This window comes from Carassius auratus, chromosome 27 (genome assembly GCF_003368295.1).
Source record: "Carassius auratus strain Wakin chromosome 27, ASM336829v1, whole genome shotgun sequence".
In the NCBI taxonomy this organism is placed as follows: Eukaryota; Metazoa; Chordata; class Actinopteri; order Cypriniformes; family Cyprinidae; genus Carassius; species Carassius auratus.
Genome location: NC_039269.1, coordinates 9,878,582 through 9,903,094, shown reverse-complemented (window position 1 = coordinate 9,903,094; position 24,513 = coordinate 9,878,582). Strand labels below are relative to the sequence as shown.

Genomic DNA, 24,513 nt, shown 5'->3' with positions numbered 1-24,513 from the left:
CAAAACAGTGCCGTTGGTTTGGAAATTTCTACAGGTGATTTATTGACAAAGCCCAAAAAAAAAAAAAAAAAACATAGACACAACATCTAATTTACATTTTGACCAAAGAAATATAACAAGTAGGGCTGCACGATATTGGGAAAAATGACATTGCGATATTTTATTTTTCTGCGATATATATTGCGATATTTTTTCTTACAAACAAATGGGGTGAGCACACTTAAATTCTCATTTTAAATGATTTAAACATCGACACCATCGTGTCAATTGATAAATATGCGCGAGGGAGAGAGAGCAAGACAGAGCTCGTGTTGTTTGAAAACGGCTCGCTTTCTCTCGGTCTCTCTCTCTCTCTCGCTCTCTCTCTCTCTCAATTCAATTCATATTGCTTTATTGGCATGACATACAAAGGTACATATTGCCAAAGCATTGTACATATCAGAATAGAAACAAACTAAACAAAAATACATATATATATATTCATAAGAGAAAAAAAATTACATGCAAAATAAATCCATATACATTTCTATAAACAATGATGGTACTTCTAATGTACTCTCTCTCTGTCTCTCTCGCGCTCGCTCGCACTCTCTAGCAGCAGCGCGCCAGCCCAGCGCAGCGTCAGGCACTGTTCTGGTGTGTAAAGACATAGAAAACTAGAGGCAGCCACCACGCTTCTGGGACGCTTCAGACACGCGACGCTCACGCCACGCAGCCAGTGTGTCACCGGTCTCGCTCTTTTTCTCTGTCTGTCTCGCGCGCGCTCTCTCTCTCTGTCTTTCTCGCGTGCTCTCTCTCTCTCTGTCTTTCTCGCATGCTCTCTCTCTCTCTGTCTCTCTCGCGCTCCCTCTCTCTCTCTCTCTCTGATTAATCCGCGAATCACATTTGTCAAGGGCCGGGGAGAAGCTGGCCCGTACAGTTAATGAATAACGGATCAACTACGACAGCCTACATCGCACATCCTGCGATGTGACTATCGTGGATTCGTACATCGCGATATCGATGCTTCAACGACACATCGTGCAGCCCTAATACCAAGCACAGTGCAAATTAGCGTAGTCGCAAATAACCAGACCGGATGCTCATCAGGTGCAGGTATCTACTTACGACACAGGCACAAAATAGTTTGAGACATGCATTTTTTGGGGGGCGTTAAATAATTGCACAAACACCAGTAAATTGACGGGCACAAACATTAGTAAATTGTGTTGTGTAAATCTTTTTAATTCTCAAGAGATGGTTTGCACTGGTGCAACCTGTTAGTAAATCTGGCCCTATGTTTAAGTGACTTTAAAAGAATAACTAAGCTATTAAGACTAAGCTATTAAGACTAATTAATAAGACTAAGCTATTAAGCTAATCAACTAGCATTATGCTAAGGTTGAACACAAAGATATGACATGAACAACAGTTCAAAAAGCATACTGAACCGTATATGGTGAACTGTACGGTTAAAGGAAACATTTCACCCCGATACCCAGACTCACCGTGTGTTTTACTGGACAGACGCTTGCGCTGGTTGGTGGAGCTGTTGTGTGGGAGGAGCGTGTTTTGCTGGTGGTTGCTGTCGACAGGACTGGTAGCTATGATGTTGTCCTTGTACTTGCTCATTAGGGACAGTTTTGTGCTATCGTTCCCTGATGGAAAAAGGTTACAATTAGGAATGAAGAGAGGCAGACAGATGAGCTGCAAATAACAGTCCACCAAGGGCACGTGGAGACACTTTTTGCAAACGCTTGTCATTCAGAAGGACGAGACTAAGTGGTCTATGTGAAGTATATTCAGGGTTATGTTACAATGAAGCAACTGAGAGCCTTCACAGCCCAGCGATTCAGGATATGACATTCCGTCATTCACCATTACGCAATATTGCCATCCCCTGTAGTTAGTCTGCCCCTTCATAATGAGTAAATTGCACAACAAAGACAACTGGCACTGCAGGGTTTTTTATTGTATTAGGGAAATTACTGTGACAGCATGAAATCGCTCCTCTCCTGCAAAGCTTTTTAGGGGTATTTATAATGGCTACTCTTCAAGGCAAACATCAACATCATTTCACATCTGATAAGGGGCGGCCATTCCAAATTCTGTGTGTCCAATAGACACGGCCAATCTGCCACAGACTCAGGTCTGGACATGTGACTCATGACTATTCTTGACTATAGCAGAGCCTAAATAAGTGCCATGGGTGCCATTAACCCATGACCAAACAAGCAGTTTTGCTCAGCAGGAATATATAGCTTATATTACTTTGATATTATTTGGGGGAAAATAGCTTTAGCTAGCTAAATAAATAAATATGTCATGTTGATTTCCTCTTTGCAGCTGTTTTGATATAGGCTTTATCCAATTTTGCGCGCTCGCACTTAACCCAGGCTTTCTCACTCACAGCTGCATATCGAAAAGGCGAGCTCTGCTGCTGACTCTTGAGCTCTCGAGGTGAAATAAATATTTTCAGTGCCAGCAATGTGCAAATTATGTGCTTAGCGAGTAATTTAAATCTCACAGGTTCCTGGATGTAAAAATACATTTAGTGTCACAGTGTACATATGCATAAACAAAAATAATGTATGTTGGAATATGCATATGTACGTTTTATATATATATATATATATATATATATATATTTTTTTTTTTTTTTTTTTTTTTTTTTATGTAGAAAGATGTTATTGCTTCATGCTGCATTCAAATATGCCTGGTGGTTTACGTTTACATGTTTGAAAATGATTAACAGCTCAAAAAAAAAAATAGAAAAGAAAGGCAATGACTATGTTGGCAGCATTTTTGCATGAAGGCACCTATGTAACTGATTTCGGACAGGCTTCTGAGGCAGTGTAATGTTTTTAAGGGGCCGTTCACATGTCGAGCCTAAAAATGCATTCCTTCATCTTGGCTGAGCTTTCAATGTTGTTACGGGAAAGTACGGGTCTGCTTGCAGGATTCTGAAAAGTTGCAACCTCATCGCTTCCATTATAAGTGCACCTGCTGTGCAACTACATTTTAAATAATTCATTGAAATAATGAACTTGAGCGCACAAGAGATGTGATATGTGAATGGCCCCTAATGATCTATAACAAACAAATATTCCATTACTATAATATTAATTTAGAAATAACATCAAAAGTGCAAAACGTTAGTCAGAAATATATATTTAAACACAAACTGACCACCACAAACAACTTTCGGACGCAATTTTTATTTTTAACTCAACTGTCAAGGAATGGATCAGACAGGATTATGGGATATCAAAGGCAATGAAGGAGACATCTAAGCTGCCTTCCAAAAAACTTCCAGTGCATGCTCACATTTGAAATGATATTAGGGTGAGTAAATTATTATTTTTATGAACAATTCCTTTAACATAGACTTAGATTTTCAGTCTATTGTCTAGTATGCTGTGGGCTCACAAACCTGCAGTGAGATCCATGCCAGCTTTGTCATTGCAGCCATGAAGTGAGTCAAGCGTACGTGTCACCTGACTGCTGAAGTCCTCACCGCCGTTCATGCACTCCCGCTGCAGGTGGTGGCGTAGGTCTGTGATGTCATACTCATACCCGTCCAAGATCGGAGTCTCACGGATGCTGAGGGTGCCGCTCGAGTTATGACCCTGTCCGCGAGAATTTCTCAAACTTTCCCGGGCCTGTCCACCCATCAGCACAGAGGGGATGTAGTGGATCTCATTGGCTGCTTCAGCACTAGCGCTCTTTTGCGGCTGAGGTACGCGGCGACGTTTACACCAGCGTCTACGAGTGTACAGGATCAACACCAAACAAAGGATGGACAGCAGAAGAGCGATCATACCACCCTACAGAGACAAAGAAAATGGAAGGGAAGATGGAAAATGTTAGAGACAAATATGAACAGAAAAAAAAGATCCACCCTTCTGAAGTCAATGGGTTTTTAAATGGGTTGTTGGCATAATGCCTGAAATTGGGTCTGTGATCAACACAAGCTCAATATATTCTCCTGCTTTATTCTATGACATGAAATACAAAAGTTACACCCCCACCCCTCCTTTTTTTAAGAGACTTTGCTTGAAAACGTCACTACAGAAGTTGTTAGGGTCAATAAACCTCATCACAACTTGTAAACCCATCGACTCACTGGTCCACTTTTGCAGCCTCATTGTGTTTATAATCATGCTCTTGAAAACTTTTTTTTTTTTTTTTTTTTTTTTTACGTTCAAAAAAGTAAGGTTAGTGATTGTGAGTATAAAATGTTTTAGCAACATTTAATGTCTACTTGACTACATATTTTGATTAAGTATATGAATGGTTTACTCCACTACATTTGAGATAATCCAACGACTCATTGCACCTAACTATTTCTGCAGCAGTTTATTTCTGCTACAAAATAAGTGATATTGTCATCTACTATATAAACGGTACTATGTCTTTTCCGTTTTGCTTTTACTAACCCAAATTTGCCAACAAGGCATTACACAAATATGAGAACTATTTTAATGAGCCTATTCAGTAAGAGTAAAATACTTAAGTACTGTTAAAATCAAATACTCTAAGACTTATGTAAATCATGTTGGAATTGGTGGATTGTTACTTGTAATGGATTAATTTTTGCTGTACTGTATTTGTACTTTTATTCAAGTATGGTTTTAAGGGCCACCCTTACACCTTTGATGTTGTATATTTCATTTATAGCCTAACTTCAGATTTGTACTTCTTATGAATGTATTTAGACATAAAATTTTATACAAGTGGTGTTCATTTGTTAAGATTGTCATGTTTATTAATTTTCTTCTGCAGTAATCTAATAGCCAATGGAAAAATACAGCTGTGTTTTTGTCAATGGAACTAATTTTTGGATAAGCCTACACAAATAAGTCAACACTATACAAAGTCAACTGACAGATAACTGGCTCATACTCCTAAGACATTATAACTCTGAAATTCAAACTAAAGACCCAAGTTATTAATTGCAGTATGTTCTTCCAAATAATTCTTAAGAATTATGAATTTTACCAATTTCATATGTAAACATTCCCTAATATTCTCATGTCAATGTAAAAAAAAAAAATAGTTTGACTATGTTAAGTATTAATATTCCAGTTAAATTTGCTTTACAGTACATAAAAGCTCTTCTTATTTACTTATATACATAATTTATGCTGAGCCAAAATATGTGTGTGTTTTAGAAAGAACTGAAACTCCAATAAATTGTTAGTTATGGATATACAATTCTCAGCACTTTCAAAGGTATTACATCATTTTCTCATAGTGCAGATATGTACATGGCCAATTACGGGAGGGTAATTCATTATCTCTACAAACCGTTGGGAGCTTAAATAAACCATATTTGCACACAAAATTAAAAAGCATGTAATAATTACTAGGAGATATGCAATAAGTACATTTGTGTAGCTAACTGAAGAAAAACATGGAGTACTAGTTGTTTTCTGTGCATTTTACAAATATGACCATGATTATGACTAATTATAGAGGGAAAAATACACAAGTCCCCCTGTAGTCACTACAACAGTGTGATTATAATCTACATATGTTGCTAAAGACTGCTGAATAAAAACCATACGAATATTCCGGCCACCTACAGCACCAGATCCAATAGATAATTAGTTTTGCGTAATTCGATTTCCTTTGGGTCCATCACTTTGAATTAGCCAAACAAGCAAAATGTAACTTCACTGTGGAGGAAATTATGGAAGGCTGCATGTTACAGACGGTTTATAATTAGACCAGATGGGATATCTCTTTATGAAGGGGAAACTATTAATATCAAACAAAACATCGTAGTCTAGCAGCATGAGGAGACCTAATTGAATTAGCCAGCGGATACAAGTGATGCTATTATGGGTTTGTCACATTCTTTAACAACTTTAAGCAGATGCCATGTAAGTCATCAGCTCCCAAAATGGGTTATATTTTGGAGCATTCTTTCATTTACCTTGGCAAAAAGAAAAATAAATATTTATTAGTTGCTTGGTTACAAGTTTATTTCAAATGAACTGAGAATGTGGTTTAAACTATAACATATAATATAGCACATGGTGTATAGCTGTGAAGAAACAAGGCATTTACCAAATAATTTATTTTTGCCATATTAGCAACACTTTAAAAGATTTAAGCCGTTAACCATTGGTTATATATTGTAGTAATATTGACAGTATGTTTAAAATGATAATAATATTTATTAAAGACATCCACATTCACACACGCGCACACACATGCATATATATATATATATATATATATATATATATATATATATATATATATATATATATATAATATATTTGAAAAAAAAATATATATATATATATATAATATATATAATATATTTGGAAAAAAAAAATATATATATATATATATATATATATATATATATATATATATATATATATATATATATATATATATATATATATAATTGTAATATTGTTAGTCGTTTAAAATTATTTTATGCCTTTAATCGAACATTATTACAATTCTGCAAAGTAGTCTTTCCACAAGACACAATTTTGTCAGGAATATTGAAGAAAATCTATGCAGAGGATAATGGTTCTGCACTTCTTCATGATAAATCACCTCCTGCTCCACTGGTAAAATCAATGCAAAATGTGTGTCACAATCTTTTTATTTATTTTTTATTTTTTCAAGAATCTCATTGACTTTCATCCCACTGAAAGTATAAGGATGATAAATAATTCTGATTTCTTAAGACAAAAGTTCTGTTTTTCTTGTTGTTTCTGCATGAGTGTGTGTTGTGAGACCAAGGGACCAAGGCAATATTTATGAGCGGGTCATTCTAGGACAGTTTTCCAGATGGGCCTTTATCTGATCTAGGTGGCGTTTGCAGAATAAATGAGAAAGGCAAGAGGAAATGCCCTTTCCGTTCAAGGGTGTGTGGGCATAAAACAAGGTATTATCGAGCACTTAAACTCTAAGTGCGTGTAGCAAAGAAGAACCCACAGGGATAAAAGGGATTTAGTGAACTGGTCAAGACTCTCATGTTTTATTCTCTTATTTATTACACTTCCTCCATTAAATGCTATTTGGTGGCAATTTCCTACATCTTTGGTATCCAAATCAAAAGGCAAAAAAAAAAAATAAAAGTGTATATACACTGTAAAACCGAACAGTGAAATTAATCAAATGAAATTAGTTAATTGTACTCAAATAATAATGAATGTTCATTGGACTTAATTTAAATAGGTTCTGTAAACTCAAAATTTTGTTGTAGTAAAATGATTGTGTTTTCTAGTTCCCAGCATGCTTGCATCAGAAAATAAGGAAAACAAATGTAGAAATTAAGTGTTATTTTGTGTGTTTTTACACAAGATTAACATAGAGGGACATAAGTTAGTACTTAAATTTTGTGTTGTATTAGAATTTACAAAGGTTTCTGTTATGTTGGTTTTGTAGTGTTACCATTGTGGTGAAGAGTAGAGCCTGTGGTTAAGTTGAGGATCGACAGCAAAAGACTACATTTGAGTGTATTTCCCACTAGTGTTGTCACGGTACCAAAATTCAGTATTCAGTACCGATTCCAGTGAAAATCCACAGTTCCCTTTCGAAGGGAACTTCGACAATACGTCAACGACGCTATGGGGAACGCCTCAGGTGTGACAGGTGTCTGAAATCAAATATCAACTCACAGCAATCATGCTGACTGGCGACAGCAATGAATCATCAGCTTGAATGATGAGCGTGCGACCTGGATATAAAAAGGGCGCCTTGAAACCATGACAATATCCTTTTCGTCTTCAGGGACTGTTTTGTCTGATTTAAACGTCTGCTTACAGCGAAGAAATGAAACGCACATCTAAGGCAAGTCCTAAAAGTTTTGTGAAATGTGCTGACCCGTGCCCAAGATATTTGTCGCCGGGTGACACTCACGAGATGTGTGTGTACTGTTTGGGTGAAGACGAGAGTGAGCTGCAGGTGGATGCCGGAGACTTTTCTCCTACTAATACTGCAGCGAGTGCTCTTCAGGCCGGGCAAGAGATGGCTGAGGAGGATGATTTAGATCCTCAACCTCGTCAGCCATCCTGCCCCGTGTACGCAGAGCTGGTGGAAGTTATGGAGCGCGCCACTGACAAACTTCAAAAAACGCTCAGGGAGAGATCGTTCGCGGTCGTTTGGATGATCGGTTTCTCCCTGAACATAGACCACCAGCTCAGCAGAGCCTTCCATTCCTTCCTGATCTCCATTCAGAGATCGAGAGGGCATGGAAGAAACCGTACTCTGCCCGTATTCATCGACATCAGCGGGGCAACTTCGCTGATGTTGAGGGGATCGGTGAGTACGGTTATGTGTCGATGTCGCCCGTTGAAGAGACGTTTGCGAACTATCTCATTTCTGGGTGGGTGTCGACACTAAAAGCTCCGACTCTGCCATCCAAGCCCCTTAAAACCACGGCACGCTTGAATGGCAGAGCGTACATGGCAGCAGGTCAGGCTGGTGCTGCCCTTCATACCATGGCAGTGCTCCAAGTCTACCAAGCTGACCTGCTGCAGGATCTCGACCAGGGGGCAGGGCTGTGCCCTGAGGCAGTCGCTGAGTTGCGCCGGACCACAGATTTGTCCCTCCGGGCCACTAAACAGACTGCTGCCGCGATCGGCCGATCGATGGCGGCGATGGTGTCCACAGAGAGGCATCTGTGGCTCAACTTGGCTGATATCGGGGAGAAAGAAAAATCCCTTCTCCTTGATTCACCAGTTTCGCCTGCTAAACTTTTTGGCACCTCCGTTGAGGCGGTGGTTGGAAAGTTTAGGGAGGCGAAGGCGCGCTCAGCTGCATTTAAGACCTGTATACCTCTGAGATCCAGGCCCCAGCCCAGGCAGGCGGGAGGACCTGGTCAATCTTGGTCTGAGGACCGTAGGCAGGACCAGAGGTCTAGTGTCGCCTCTCGTGCCCCCCCTCCATGGAGGAGTAGGACACAGAGGAGGCGGGCCTCCCGCAAAAAGAGGGACTTAAGGGAGGTCATTCAGCACAAGCGCTGCAACGCTCAGCGGAAATAGAGTTTGATCTCCCTGGAGGGCCTTTTCTACCAGCCCTCTCCCTCTTCTTGACTCCCCAGGCGTTTACGTTACACCAGCCCTGGGGATGGGCCTTATGATGAGAACTATGTTCTGATGGCCCACCGTAGCAACTGGTTGATGTGAGCGCCTCTTTTAGGCATGTAAAAGTGGTGGACCCAAGATTCATTGAGAACTCTCTGGCGAGTCTTCACTCTGCACGCCGCAGGTGAACTTTTGGTTTGTAAAATTCTGTGTGTATAACTAACACTGATTGTATTTCTCTACAGACCCTGTTCCCTGTATAGACCTAGGGGGTCATTCTTAGAGGAGCAATTAAAGTATGGACTTTAGGGCCCTGAAGCCTCCCCCAGTTGGTGGCTAGAACGAATTAGGAAGAAGCTCAAAGAAGATTTGGCTTCTGTGCTGAGTATGTGATGGCCTTCCTGTCATAACATTTTATATGCGTGATGGGCCACCGCTCATTTCTGTTTAGCCTCAGGGCTATTAGCCACTCAGAGGGTAGAGTAGTTGGTCTTCCTAAAAAAAAAAAAAAAAAAACTTTTTTGCTTTAGGTTTAGACTGACGCTGGCGCTTCAGATAGATCTTCAGATAGATGTCCTGCCTATCGGTTTGTGAAATTGGTATCCTGAGTACTCGCTCCCCTGAGCTCTGTAGGGTTTCAGTAGGTTGAGTGTTTTCACAGCCTCTCAATCAAGTAGGCTGTGGCTCCTCCGAGCCCTCAGGTAGATCTATGCTTGTAGGTCGGCCCTCATCCGGGCCGTCTCTGTAGCTGGCCTAGGCTATGCTAGGGATATTGGAGGCGTGTTGCTAAGTATAGCTGCCACATTCATTATGTGTTAGGCTTCCTCCCCTTGATTTCAGCCTCCTCCCTTAAATGGGAGTTGTTGGCCAAGGCCCGCCCCTTTCTCTGCATTCAGGGGTGATAGAGTAATGCAGAGTGGTAGCTGAGGTAGGATCAGTCTGGCAGGGTTAGGCCATCTTTCGCTCTGCGAAGTGAGAGTTTGTCAGACCCTGCCGAACAGAGATGTTTTTGGGCCTCTAGAGCTGGCTCCACTCAGCCCGTTGAGCTAATCGCTCGACTGATGGGTTGAAGTGGGTTGGCTTGCAATTTAGCCCCCCCGCTCCCCTAGGCTGGGCGCAGGACAAATCCCTGTCACCCTTTGGAGCCACTTGCAGGCCTGCTCCCTGTCTAACATTGCAGGGGCATATGGTTGTTACTCCCCCGCTAACTCAGGGTAGTTTTGAGTAGTCCATTCTCAGCTCTGTATGTATCTACCTCACACCACGATGGCCCCGGTTGAGCAGGGAGTTCTAAACTACATTTCATTCCGGTTTTTGAACTCCGCTCCCTTTGAAGCCAGAGCATTGCCATGGACTGACCCCTATGCATTTAGTAGGTAGGCCCCTAAGGGGGCCTCCACTAGGCAGAATGGCGTATGTTGTACTCCCCTGCTATAAGGGTATTGCTATTTGCTGAGTAAACTGCCTCTGGCAATGTGATTAGGTACCAGGATGCTGTAGCAACAGCTTTCTGCCGCGAAGGCTGCACGGTTGGGTAGTAGGCCCCAGCAGGCCTCCTTGACGGAATAGCCCCCAATAGGTCTTCTAGGCCAGCTCACCTTCGGTGGTTGGCCCTGGTAGTTCGGGCAGAAGGCTCACTGCTGATTAGTAGGCCTTAACAGGCCTCCTCGGAGGTGGGTCGCAACATTGTGGAACATACACTTGGACAAAACTATAGGAAAAGTTTTTAATAGTATGGTTCCAGCAGTGTTCGTTAAAGTAGCAGAATAGACTCGCTATCAGCTAGCAGGCTCGACCAGGCCTCCCTGTTAGGCGAGTCCCCAGCAGCAGTTACATCCAGCTGATTAGACTGTTTCAGGTAGTAGGCCTCTTCAGGCCTCCCTGAAGGTGGGCTCCCACATTTTGTGGTGGTCAGGTAGTAGGCTTTACTAGGCCTCCCTGAGGGTTTAATCCCACATACTGTGGTTACTAGGTGGCAGGCCCCACAGGCCTCCCTGGAGTTGAATTCCCGCTTCTTTGAACTGTCAGGTAGTAGGCCTCATAAGGCCTCCCTGAAGGCAAAGCCCCAAAGACAGTCAACTGGACTGCCAGTCTGGCTCACTATCAGCTATGGTTTTCAGGTAGTAGGCCTCTCCAGGCCTCCCTGAAAGTAAGCTTTCCTGCACTGTGTTTATCAGGTAGTAGGCCTCACTAGGCCTCCCTGAAGTTGAGCTCCCACATACTGTGGTTGTCAGGTAGTAGGCCTCACCAGGCCTCCCTGGAGTTGAGTTCCAAATTTCTTTCAGTTTCCACTTAAGGTGGTTATCTGGTAAAAGGTAGTAGGCCTCTCCAGGCCTCTCTGTAGGAGAACTCCCACATATTGTGGTTATCAGATAGTAGGCTTCACCAGGCCTCTCTGAAGGTGAGCTCCCAGATACTGTGGTTGTCAGGTAGTAGGCCTCTCCAGGTCTCCCTGGGAGTAGTTTCACGGTGATGCTGGGTTTTGTAAGCTAGTGGCCACTTACTTTCAGTTTAGCAGTCCTTATCAGGCAGCTACCGGAGGTGAGTTTGCGCCCTAGCTCGGCTCAAGTTTTTATTCTCTGCTACGGGTTCCCTCCTGGAACCTTTTTATCCTGCTACAGCCTGGTTGCCTACCAGGTAGATCTTATGCTCCCCTCACTGAGGGTCAATGTGAGTATGTGGTCTCCTGAGTCTGGTCAGTCGGTCGTAGGCCTCTCATGAGGCCTCCCAGTTAGATCAGTCCTTAGGCCCTCACAGGCCTCCTCAGTGTTTTTTGAAACACAAACACTGGGTAGATCCGTGGATCGAGTAGAGAAACTCCCCTCGCTGGCAAGGGTTGTAAAGCACTATGCTGAGTCATACTCTCCAGGATATCCCGTCTCTGAGATCCGGGCCGAGTGGTTCACTGCCTGCTCCGCAGTTCCTCGGGCTGGATGCCTTCCTAAAGGCAAGTGTCCAGAGGCTCTGTCTTCGGACAGACAGGAAGTGGCCAGTCTGTAGTGTCTTATGTAGTGACACCAGGTCAGGCCTGCCTGGTGGCATTTCAGGTGGTACATCCCCCTGAATAGTGACTGGCTGGGGTTCCCTCGGGTTCCCTAGCCACATTCCCTAGAAGGGACCCCTTCTAAGAAGTTGAAGTTGTGGTCCTAGGCCCTTGAGCAGGCCCAGGTAGACCTTTCACTAAACTATGTTTATGGAGGTTTTCTGTGGTATCATATAGCTTGGGCTATGACCGTAGGGAGTGCTGTCACTGACAGCTCTGTGTGACCTGAGGGTGAGTGGTTCATTGAATTGCTGGTTCTGACAGTTGTCACTGCCATTGGGCATGCACTCCCTTTAGCATGGTGGTGTGGGTATTTCGTTCCCCATAGCGTCGTTGACGTATTGTCGAAGTTCCCTTCGAAAGGGAACGTCTCAGGTTACAAATGTAACCTTGGTTCCCTGAGAACAGGGAACGAGACAATAGGTCTCCCAGCCATGCCTCAGGGTCTGCCTGCCAAACAGTCCCTTCAGACGAAAGGATATTGTCATGGTTTCAAGGCGCCCTTTTTATATCCAGGTCGCATGCTCATCATTCAAGCTGATGATTCACGGCTGTCGCCGGTCAGCATGATTGCTGTGAATTGATATTTGATTTCAGACACCTGTCACACCTGAGGCGTTCCCCATAGCGTCGTTGACGTATTGTCTCGTTCCCTGTTCTCAGGGAACCAAGGTTACATTTGTAACCTGAGACGTTCTCAGTACCAATTTTGGTACCGAAGCAAAACACATTAGCAAAAAATGCTAATAAAAACACGATTTAATCACTAAAAATAAAACCAATGGCATTCTTTATACTTATTTACAATTGTGTTAGATGTTTTTCTACAAGTGATATAATTATGAAAATTTTCACCCAAATTTAATTTGTCTTTTAATTTATGAAATTTAAACACATTTTATTTTGGGGTAAATAAAGGGGATTTGCTTTTAAAATTAAAACATGTAATAAATATTGTGTAATTGATTGATGTTTTATTAATGTTTTTCAACAGTAGTAGCAGTATCACATACATTCTACTAAATAATAGTAATATTTCTAGCACAATGCCTTTAAATAAAAATGAACCTTTATTTTGACTGGTTACCGTGAATTGACACTGGTTTGAAACTGACACTGGTTTTACTCCAATGAAACGGTAAAATGCCTATAAAGTGACTCAGAACAGTTCTGGTGATGTTGTTTATGTATTTATGTCCTCATTGAGACGGCAGATGCTGAAATTACTGCAAGCGTCACGTGCTTGAGTCTATGTAGTAAACAAACCCGCATTCACACAGAGACGCGCAGAACATGCAGGATTCATATTTCAACCAACATTTGCTGCTTAACATTTACAGATACTGATCAATATGGAGATTTGATTCGATTCATTTATGCTAACTTTGACTGTCCATATTAAAATGTAAGTTTCATTTTCATGACTGGATTTTGAGATTCCATCCATGTTTTCTGCTTCGCGGAAATCATAGCACTCTATGCGTCGAGAACTTGGTACTGGGTCTTTCCCTATTTCCCACATTAAAAAAGTTGAAAAATAAAAGTAGAAATTAAGTGTTATGTTGTTTGTTTTTATACAAGATGAACATAGAGGGACATAAGTTAGTACTTAAATGTTGTGTTGTATTAGAAAAATAGAGGAAGTTTTGAGTGAATTGCTCCCTAATTATAATTTGAGAAATATCAATATTTATAAGATAACATTGAGATAATTTAAGTCAACTGGAAATGTAATTTAAAATTTTATGTAAACTTAAATGTTTTTGTGTATATTTTAATCATGGTGTATTCTGTACTAGACGGCAGTGAAGACCACCATGCCCATGAGAAGTGAACTCATTGGTGGCCATGCATTTAAGAGGATGCATATGTATTATTCAATATTAATAACCTTTTCATCTTAATGTCCATGGAAACTGCATTATAAATACCCACCTTTCAGCAAAGAGTTTCGGACTGCAGTATAACCTGAAATAACTATTCCAGGAGCGTCATCCTCGTGTCTACCTAAGAGATTCATCCTTCACCACTTTTAACATTGCTTGCCCCTCTTTCCAGCATTCTTAGCCATTGGTTACATTCATGAAGCCTAGGGCCCTTGGGAAGGAGCTCAACGCAAAGATATATCACTTTCCTCTTACTGCTGCTAACAGGGCAGAAACTCAAATCTCCAGCAGGTCTGTTTTATAAATGAAGTTGAGCTTTCAGGATGTTTACACCTTTGTATCCTGGTCTTGCTTTGCAGGTGCCTATAGAGATGCATAGCTAAGATGGGACTGGGAAAAACAAGAGCATGTAACATCTGAAACTATTTCAGAGAGGTCAGCGTTTTGGGACTTAGTGCAGCTGTTGAGTTCTTTTTTTCAAAATACCTACTATCAATTCTGTCTAGGTAAATAAATCAGTTTCATTTATCCAAGAAAAAAATATATAATACAAGGATGGAGAAAAGAAGCATGCGTTACCTCTTACATACCTTCAGCTCACATGTTGTTTGTCAAGTAACTATTTTATTGGCTTTTAGCCAATGCAAGAAGAATTGATTTCTGCTTTATTGCTTTAGCTCTCCTTCGTATCCAATTCTGTATCCACCTTAATGCCACCCTGCCAGTTTCCTCTGAAACACTATCTTCTAATACACCCAGAAGAGATGGAAATTATCCATACATATTTCAGATAGGGGAAAAAATAGAATAGCACTGTTTACCAAGAGCTACACCTGCACAATGTTTGATGTACTATTTTATGGGCGATGGGGAGTAGGAATCAAAGAAACAACAACAACAACAAAAGACTTTAATCTTCTCATAAATTCTGGATTTATTAGTTCAGTCCAACACACAGACACACAGAAACACACACAAAATAGTCTGAGACATTAATCCAAGGGCCAAGTTATTGCCCCAGCAACAAGGGAAGAAAACCAAAAGAACCAGCATCAATCCAATAGGTCACAAAGTGTGCTTCTGCTGAAAACTAAATGTGAAATGACAGATTCAGTTTCTTATAATATTCAAAGCGAGGAAATCATACTGTACGATTGCTTAATGGAATAACACAGGAAGCTGAGAATCTTTAAGGATGCATTAGTTTAATCAATACTGTAATTACGTTAGCCTCATATATCTTTCAGCCACCATTCAATAGAGAATGGCTATGGCCTATCAACAAACTGACAATGTATGCTCGTTTATTTCAACCAGACGAGATGGAGTCTTTATAAATACAGTTCCACCCCCCCCCCCAATATTTGGACACATAAGTACTATTTTTAAATGTTTGAATGCCATTGAATTAGATACAAAATAAACCATGTGCAGTTACTTTTCTAAGTTGTAAATAAAACGAATATCACTTTCTACTTAATGTACATTTTGATTAAATGTGTCACTTGCTACATCCTTGTGTGAAGATTGCGCCTACACCTTTTTTAACATATTTTGGGCCAGGTTTACTAAACAGGTCAAATTAGTGCAAAAGTACAATTCCAAAACAACGTTGATGGGCGTGGAAATTCCTGTGGGTGCTTTACTGACAATACGCAAATTAAAGAACAAAGACGTAACATCTCATTTCAATAATGGCCAATGCAATCTACCAAGCACAAAGCAAATTAGCTTAAGGATATGTTAGGATTTGGATAATGTGTTCTTTTGGCATTCCAAATAAATAAATGAAAATCCTCTCCCTTCTAACACCCAAACTCTGTTCTGTCATTTGAACAATTTCCTCCCATAATTTTGCGTCTGAAATGAAAAAACCTCACAAATGCATATTCAATAAGGTCAGCCACAAAAATAACTGTTTCCACGCCTTCTCAGCACTTATTCTTCAATGTGTGTCTTTAGTAAATCTTTACAGTACTTTTTTAGCGCCAAAAGACGGGTTGTGCTGGCACACGCTGTTTGTAAATCTGACCCTCTAACTTTCATTTAATCACTTAATGTTGGAATATATAATATATATATATATATATATATATATAGAGAGAGAGAGAGAGAGAGAGAGAGAGAGAGAGAGAGAGAGAGAGAGAGAAAAAATTTTACTTTAACTTAATATTAAATAATAGCAATATGACATGCATTGTATTTGTGTCTCAAATGACAGATAATAAACTAAACTTACTAAAAAAGCCATGGCATTACCAGTCTATTCCTCTAACAACTGCCACATGGGCACAACAATAAATGTATTTTAAATTAGAGAATAATAATTTACTCTATATTAACATATTTTTCTTCCCATGGCTTCCCATGATTGTTATTCATTGTGTTCATAAGATTAAAGAACTGCATCTACTATTGTGCTAAATCCAGGACACAATACCATCTGTTTCTGTTGCCAATTTGAGGATGGCTGTCAGGTGCTGTGATATAGATGCAATGAGAACTGTGTTACAAGAGATGCCCGTCTTTCCACCCAGCGTGTGCAAATCACTGCAAGGGCACGGCACAGCTGAGCCAGCCATCCGCAGAGAGATAAACCACTGGGGAACAAGCTTGAGGCTGGCAAATGGGAGAAACGGGGGTCAGGAGCAGCCTATGGATGTTCAGGCTTGCTGAGTAGTGCAAATTGCAGCTTGTAAAATGGCCAGCTAAATGGAGGGGCAAGTGTACCTCAAAAAAGCTACCTGTTGAGAATACAGCCACCTCGGAGAACAAATTAGTATGAAGTGGGTGTCGAAAAAGGTAGAAAAATAGCTCGCTAAATAGCAGAGGTCCCGCAAGTGGCAGTGGAATGCGGCATTTGATTTAAAGTGGGATTTGGTGACTCTATTGCTTGTCTATTATAGAACACCAATGACAGTGGCAGGGAAGAGGGTGGTCGCTCTTTGACAGACTGGGTAAGCAATCCACTCCTGCTTTCAAGAGGTTACACATTACCCCTAAAAAAAAAAAAAAGCTAAAGAAAAAAAAACCTTTTTATAACATGGCCTATGATATCAGCTGGAGATACGAACCAAAGAATAGATGCTTAAAAAAAATAAGAAGAAACCTCATCAAAGTCAAAATGACAGCACAGCTGGGCTTTCATCAAGGCACATTTGATGAGTGCTTATCCATCCAGAAACCCGCCTAAACTATCATGGTGAGACCGCGAGCCTGGCGCCGAATGACCACTGCGCACCACTGAACTGAGCAAAAGCCCCAGCTGGCTTGAAGACCGCCACGTATGGCCCACAATAGACATGGACGGGTGACAGGTGTCTACACTGGCGGCTCACTCTCTTTGGGACTGGCATCACTGCAAAGCACTCAAGGAAGTGACATGATTTTAGGGGGTACTAGGTTTAGGAGCTTGCCCTCCGGCCGAGACAAGTCAGAGCCAGGAGGGGATGCAGTGTAGGTACCATCTGTCGCAGAGGCTGCCCGTCACACCACCGATGAAAAACTCCCTCTCTTATCCCACCTTGCAATAACACAGTCTGAGCTCTGAAGGCTAAGAAGAATAAAATGACAAAGTCAAGTGGGTAGGATGGATGCAACAGGAAAGAAATTACATTCAAAAGAAGGTTGTTGTTTATTTCTTTTGCATCCTTTGAAAATTTTAATATTTTTTATTTTGTTTTTTGGTTGTTTTTTTTTTTTTGAGAGAGAGAGAGAGAGAGAGAGAGAGAGAGAGCAAGTTGAGGACTCAAGGTCATCTGATAATTTCACATTCTGCGAGCATCAAACTATGTACAACAAAGCAGCTATGACATGCTTTGCTCAGATTTTAAAATAGAAATGATCAATCACTTTTCTGAACAATGCCCTGAGAAAACACAATATCAGAGGACAACATAAGTGTATGGTTGACTTCTGAAATAACAATGCAAAGACATCCATCTCTATCTGCAAACGTTCCAGGTCGATTAATGTTTATGCAGTGTCACGACTGAAGTTTAGTGTATATATATATATATATATATATATATATATATATATATTAGGGGTGTAACGGTTCACAAAATTCACGGTTCGGTTCGATACGATACACTGATGTCACGGTTCGGTTCGGTTCGGTTCGATACGTTTTAGATACAGCAAAATGTAAAAACATCTCAACTTTTCAGAATGCCGCAAGCGCACCGCGGGTCATGTGACAAGAACCAACCAATCAGCTTCATCCTTTCCCGTAACAACGTTGAGAGCTCAGCCAAGATGAAGGAACAGCTGATCATAGTTGTATATGGATTGCAATTTTGAAATAAATTCAGTAGCAGAGCTACTGCAAGCGATTTTTAGAGCTGCAAATCCATTTATCCTTCGCTGAAATTTCCGCGTCTCATGGAGAGAGCACGTCATTGTTGCTTAGCAAAGACAGACGCCTCATGAGCGCTTCTGCCCGAGCGCTTTGGAAAGGAGGAGAAAGACGCGCTTAGCGTTTTCCATGCGTTTTTAGGCACGATATGTGAACGGCCCCTAAGGCGCTCGCTCACTCAGCACGCGCTGAAGGCTCGTTGCAAAATGTCGAATGCATTTAACAGACCAGAAATATAAGATCCTAAAATAACCAACAGGTCTGGTGTTTGGGTTGGATTCCCTGTAAGCTATAGTGTCTAAATGCTGCAGGGATAGTTTGCTGCGTGCATGTTTCTCCTTTTTTTCGTCTTTTCCCAGATAGTACTGACGCATATATCCCAGATATTCCCGCTGGTTTTTTTTATTTATTTTTTTTATTCCCGCTGGTGTACCCTGTCATGTTGCAGATGCGACATACCGTTGTTTTTTTATCCACCACTCTCTTGCCATCACCATTATAGCTTAAAGGGAATCCAAAGTGCATCCAAACACCAGACCTGTTGGTTATTGGAGGATCTTCTCATTTCTAGTCTGTTAAACGCATTGGCTATTTTGCAACGAGCCTTCAGCGCGTACTGAGTGAGCGAGCGCCTGCTGAGTAGCCTAACATAAACATATAAGATGGTGTTTTTTTCTTCTTCGGGAGTGTCAGGGGCGTTGCCTGTTACGTTGTTTGGGTTATTGGGCTACCTTGTTGAACGCATATCATTATATTTCTTTCTCTCTCTTTTTTTTTTTTCAAATATAATTAATTACTCCAACGAACCGTTCGGTATACATAATGCGTACCGCGTACCGAACCGAAAGCGTCGTACCGAACGGTTCAATACGAATACGCGTATCGTTACACCCCTAATATATATATATATATATATATATACACATTTCAATACTTCTATACACAATTCAGACTGACGCCAGAATGTGGTTTAAAAAAAAAAAAAAAAAAAAAAAAAAAAAAACTTTTTACTTCGATTTCTGTTTAATAAGAAATAATTGAAGTCACTGTGGCGAGTGGGGCGGGGCCGAGAGGCGTGGGGCCTGGTCCTCTCTCGTCCTTCACGGTCGTCACTCCAGTTTTATATCCTTCCATCTCCTACGTGGGACTCGATACGGGCGGTGGGGCGCAGGTGTAGCTCATCTCCAATCACTACACCTGGCCCCACCCCTCGTTCCCACGCCTCTCGGCCCTGCCCCACTCGCCACAGTCACATAAAAAACTGTTTACACAACTCGCTTATATTACACTGCTCATTTATATTACATCTTCACTTACATTACACTGCTTACTCAAATTACTCACTTATATTACACTGCTCCCTACTATCCATATGCATCTTTGCTCTGTTTTTTCACCTTCTCCGAGAGATGATGCATTTCGGTTACACCTGTAGTTGTCTATTCGATGTCCGTCACGCTCTCGCGATGGAACAAAATGCAGTGGTAAATTAAATGTTAGCAGAATAACGTCAGCTAACGTTACTTCACAGCCTGCTAGCCTTTTTCTCCGCTCATACCACGTCCTCGAAAATCCTCGTTTATACGGCTTCCTGCCCTTTGTAGATGTTTAAATTTTGTCTCGGTTGTCCTAATTATTTAATTGCCAATTTATCCTTATTGCTACGATGAATGAATGTTATTTATTTCAATGACACGATAGAATTAATCTGCGCTGAGGTAACGTTCACCGTGATGTCGATCAAGTTCAGCTGACAAAAGCTTTTGATAAAGATATTAAAGTAGTTTTTTTTTTTTTTCTTGTTGCAGGATACTGTTCCCACCAATCCTTGCACAAATTAAAGGAACACTCCGACTTTTTGGGACTTAAGCTTATTCACAGTATGCCCCAGAGTTAGATAAGTCCATGCATACCGTTTTAATTTCTGTGCGTTCCTTTAAGTGTTATCTGACGCACCCACCGCTAGCCTAGCTTAGCACAAAGACTGGATGTAAATGGATAATGGTAGCATAGTAATCCCAATAAGTGAGAAAATAATGCAAACATTTTCTTATTTACATGTTGTGATCTGTATAGTCACAGCGTGTACAAATAACAAGGCTATATGAGACGGAGACCATTTTTAATCGTATAAATACTGGGAACTGTATTCTCACTAGGCGTAGGAGCACAGCTAACGTTACTGGGGCTGAGTGGCTACTTGGACGAAGAGAAACTGCACAGATGGACTTACTTCAAATATTGACGATAATAAAAAAAATACAGTAACAAGAGCTTGCCTGCAGTTCGAAAAAAAATATCTTTGAATGGAAGTCTATGAGAAAACACTGGGCAAATTCTCAGTTTGAAAAAAATCGCCCAAAAATGGGCGGTACTACACAAAATGTGACTCAACGCTGATTTAGAGGCAGCACAAACAGTCTAGAGTAGTGAAAGCTATCGTAACACTGTGGTTGAATGTAAAATAAAATAAAAATCCCTCCCTTTCCTTTGGTGGTGCGTTGCCCAATCGCCCTAATGGATTAACCGCCACTGTGTGTGTGTATATATATATATATATATAAAATTTGTAGCAGTAGCCAAAAACACTGTATGGGTCAAAAAGATTGATATTTCTTTATGCCAAAAATCCTTATGATATTAAATAGAGATCATGTTCCATGAAGATATTTTTTACATTTCCTACCATAAATATATAAAAACTTCATTTTTGATTAGTAATATGGGTTGCTAAGGACTTAGACAGCTTTAATGTCAATTTGTCTTAGCATTTTAATTAATATATCAATATATTTATTATTATATACTTATTTATTTATTTATTGGTTAACTTTTTTTAGCTTATTAGTCCAAATTTAATTATTCATCATGATAGGTAGACATTATCTTAAAGAAAAGGTAATCAGTCAGCAATGATGACATGGATCTACTTCTTGCCAGAAGTTAATATATCAAAGTTCATCAGGTCCCACTTTATATTAAGTGGCCTTAACTACTATGTACTTACATCAAAAAATAACTTAATATAAAGTGGGTCCGTTCAAAATCTAGCCAGCCAAAAATTACACATACAAATATTTTATGGTGCCTTCTAAAAAATATCAACTCAGTCATAAGCTGTAACAAACCTAAAATCATCAGTGAAAATTAATTTGGTCTAACAACAACAACAACAAGCTTCTACCTCATTTCACCCTACAAAATCTTAATCACGGTGGTGTCTCAATCGTGCAGTGATAACATTATAAATCTTTTTCGTACATCTGTACTCTGAATAATTAAGTATTTAATGACTAGGACCCGATATTTCAGCTGTTTACAGTTCATGGACATCAAAACACAATCAATTTTGCTTAAATACTGTGCTGTCGTTCATGATACAAGCATAATACCCTGAGAAGGGAAAAATTATGGGATCCTGTTGCCTTCCTCAATGAGGCTGAATCATCTGCCGACTTCCCGTATGTTGACCATAGAATACTAATAACTATCTTTGTGGGGATATCAATGTCAGGGTCTGTGTTTGAGATGGGAGGCATGCAATATTCTTCAGCTTCTGAGGGATCAAGCAAGGTTCGCTCAATAGAGGAGGTTTCCCGGAGCATGGAGGAATCATATTTCGAGAGGGATCTTACAGTAAGCAGTGGCTTTGCACAGATAATCAACTAACCATCCACAACAACTGCCATACTGCTCTAATGTGCAATTACAGTATTTGAAATTCAAGCAGCAAAGGAAATCCAGCAAAGCCTGGAGCCCCCGTATGTTCATTTTACTTTATAAAGAAATAATGAGACATTTGTGCATTTTCTATTAAAATATTTGCTTATCATATTCTTGATTTGAATACTGACTTAAACAGCCAACCATTCATCCAACCTGTGTTCAGAACTCTCAATTCATCTGAGCTACACAGCTCATCACCGCTAACTCTGCCCCATGCAAACCCCACTGCTGTTCAGCATGACAATTTACAAATATGGATTTTCCACTAATTACACTGAGTGTGTTTAAAAGCTTTTAAAATCCTTATACCCTCAAGAGTCTTTTTCGCTCCAATTGTTCTGAGGGTAGCTACTTCTGGTGGTGACAGTAATATAACGATCTGAGAGAGGAGAACCGTGAAGCCAGGAGGCGTAACCACTAATTGACTGAAGCTGAACAAACACTATCTCCCTTTCTGTCTCACACAAAACTTGAACTTATCTTATCTACATAATATTTTATCTCCTGACCCAGTCCACACTGAATATGCACCTACAGGACTACAGAATTTTTTCTTCTTCTTTCTTTATTGGTTAAAATTAAAGCTATGGAAGCTTGTTTCTGCCACTGAATAAAACATAAAAGGATAACTGCAACTTTTTATTTCAAAATTCTGACTTTTTCTTGCAATTTTATAAAAATTTATATAAAAAGTTTGTATCCTGCAATTCAGAATTTTGAGTAGTAAAAATAATTGTGAGATACAATCTCAAAATTGCTGAAAAAAGGCAGAATTATGACACAATTACCTTTTTCATTTATTAATTTTTTTAATCATTTATTATATGGTGGGCTTCATATAGAACACTTTTAGAAACTTAATATTTTTTGCCAAATCTTTCAAAATAATTTTTATGTATAGACTTCATTGTTTTACTCTTGTCCAAGACCAAGCATTTCAGTCTTAAAAGTATGAAAAGTCATCATAAAAATATTATGACTAAAATTTTTTAAAGTGGTACATTTATTGTGTGAAAATGATATAAGGGAATGAGCAAATAATGCACAGTCCATAGTGGATCAAAACCAAAAGTAGTGTTAGAGGTTGAAGCCCCATGGTTCGGCATGCACGTGATCAGCAGATTAATTGCAAAATGTAACCATAATAGAGTGAAAGTTTATAATTTGTTTGTGTTTATGCACACAATTGATTTTAAACCACTCCAGCGAAAGAAAACGAACAAGGGAACTAGTTTTGTTACTCGCGCATTGTTTTCTATATTTACAGCCACACATGCAGAGAAGCGCTGTGATGAGAGGGACGGGGCAGAGAGCCGTGGGAACAGAGCAAAGCCGGTGGAGTAAATGCTAATGCATGAAACCTGCTCCACTCACCGGTCTTGAGTCCCATGGAGGAGCCTCAGAAGGATAAAAGGAGAAGTGACAACAGTCCAAGACGAGAGAGGACCAGGTCTGGACTTAATTTGTGTTTGGCTCTGTTTGTGTGCGACAGTCATCTGGGATGGGCTGTCATACTATGTTGTGTTTATTTTGTTATTAAAGTTTTGTTTGAATGTACGCCGGTTCCCGCCTCCTCTTTCCCGAACTACTGATTTTGTTACAAGTGCAATTCAGACTGAGCGCGAACAACGAACTGAATCCCCTTTCATATCTTCTTCAATCCTTGCCTTTGAACAGACCAATATAAACATTAAATTATGATAGAATACCAATCTCAACAATCATTCTGGTAAATTCAGTTAGTCTTAAGTGAACAAGAAAAGCTGAGAAAGAAATCGGATGTGTATCATTATATTGGATCCATGCATCAGGTCTTAAATGGACAGCAGCCTATAAATAACTCCTGCTGTAATTATTCTCATCAAACTGCAAAACAAATATTTGACAAGCTTAATCTGTATTTAATCAATATCTAATCTATATAGTTTTTATAGTACTTAGCTTTAATAAATGAAAAGCATTATATATATATATATATATATATATACACACACACACACACACATATACAGCCACTGTGCAGGCTGGTGGTGGTGGTGTAATGGTGTAGGGGATGTTTTCTTGGCACACTTTAGGCCCCTTGGTGCCAGCTGGGCATTGTTTGAATGCCACGACCTACGATCCAGCAGGATAACGCACCATGTCACAAAGATCGAATCATTTCAAATTGGTTTCTTGAACATTACAATGAGTTCACTGTACTAAAATGGCCCTCACAGTCTCCAGATCTCAACCCAAAAGAGCATCTTTGGGATGTGGTGGAATGGGAGCTTCATGCCCTGGATGTGAATCCCACAAATATATGTATGTATGTATGATCCAAAAAAATGATCCGATCTGTGGCTCAAAAACCATAATATTATCTGAACCATGAAATTATGATCCGTTGAACCACTAGTTGTACTTGGTTACCATGGAGACAACAGTGTCAGGGAAGATAATTCATGTGATTAATTATGAGAG

At 40.2% G+C, this 24,513-nt stretch overlaps 1 protein-coding gene across 3 annotated transcripts in view; it reads right to left on the bottom strand.

Annotated features, from left to right (window-relative positions):
- astn1 (astrotactin 1) overlaps positions 1–24,513 on the bottom strand; it is a 259,446-nt gene that overhangs the window by 194,024 nt on the left and 40,909 nt on the right. For all 3 annotated transcript variants that reach the window (XM_026205809.1, XM_026205810.1, XM_026205811.1), the window contains exons 3-4: positions 3,413–3,806; positions 1,488–1,637 (exon numbers count right to left, since the gene is read on the bottom strand). In XM_026205809.1, the coding sequence (XP_026061594.1) occupies positions 1,488–1,637; positions 3,413–3,806 (544 nt within the window). The remainder of the gene's footprint in view (positions 1–1,487; positions 1,638–3,412; positions 3,807–24,513) is intronic.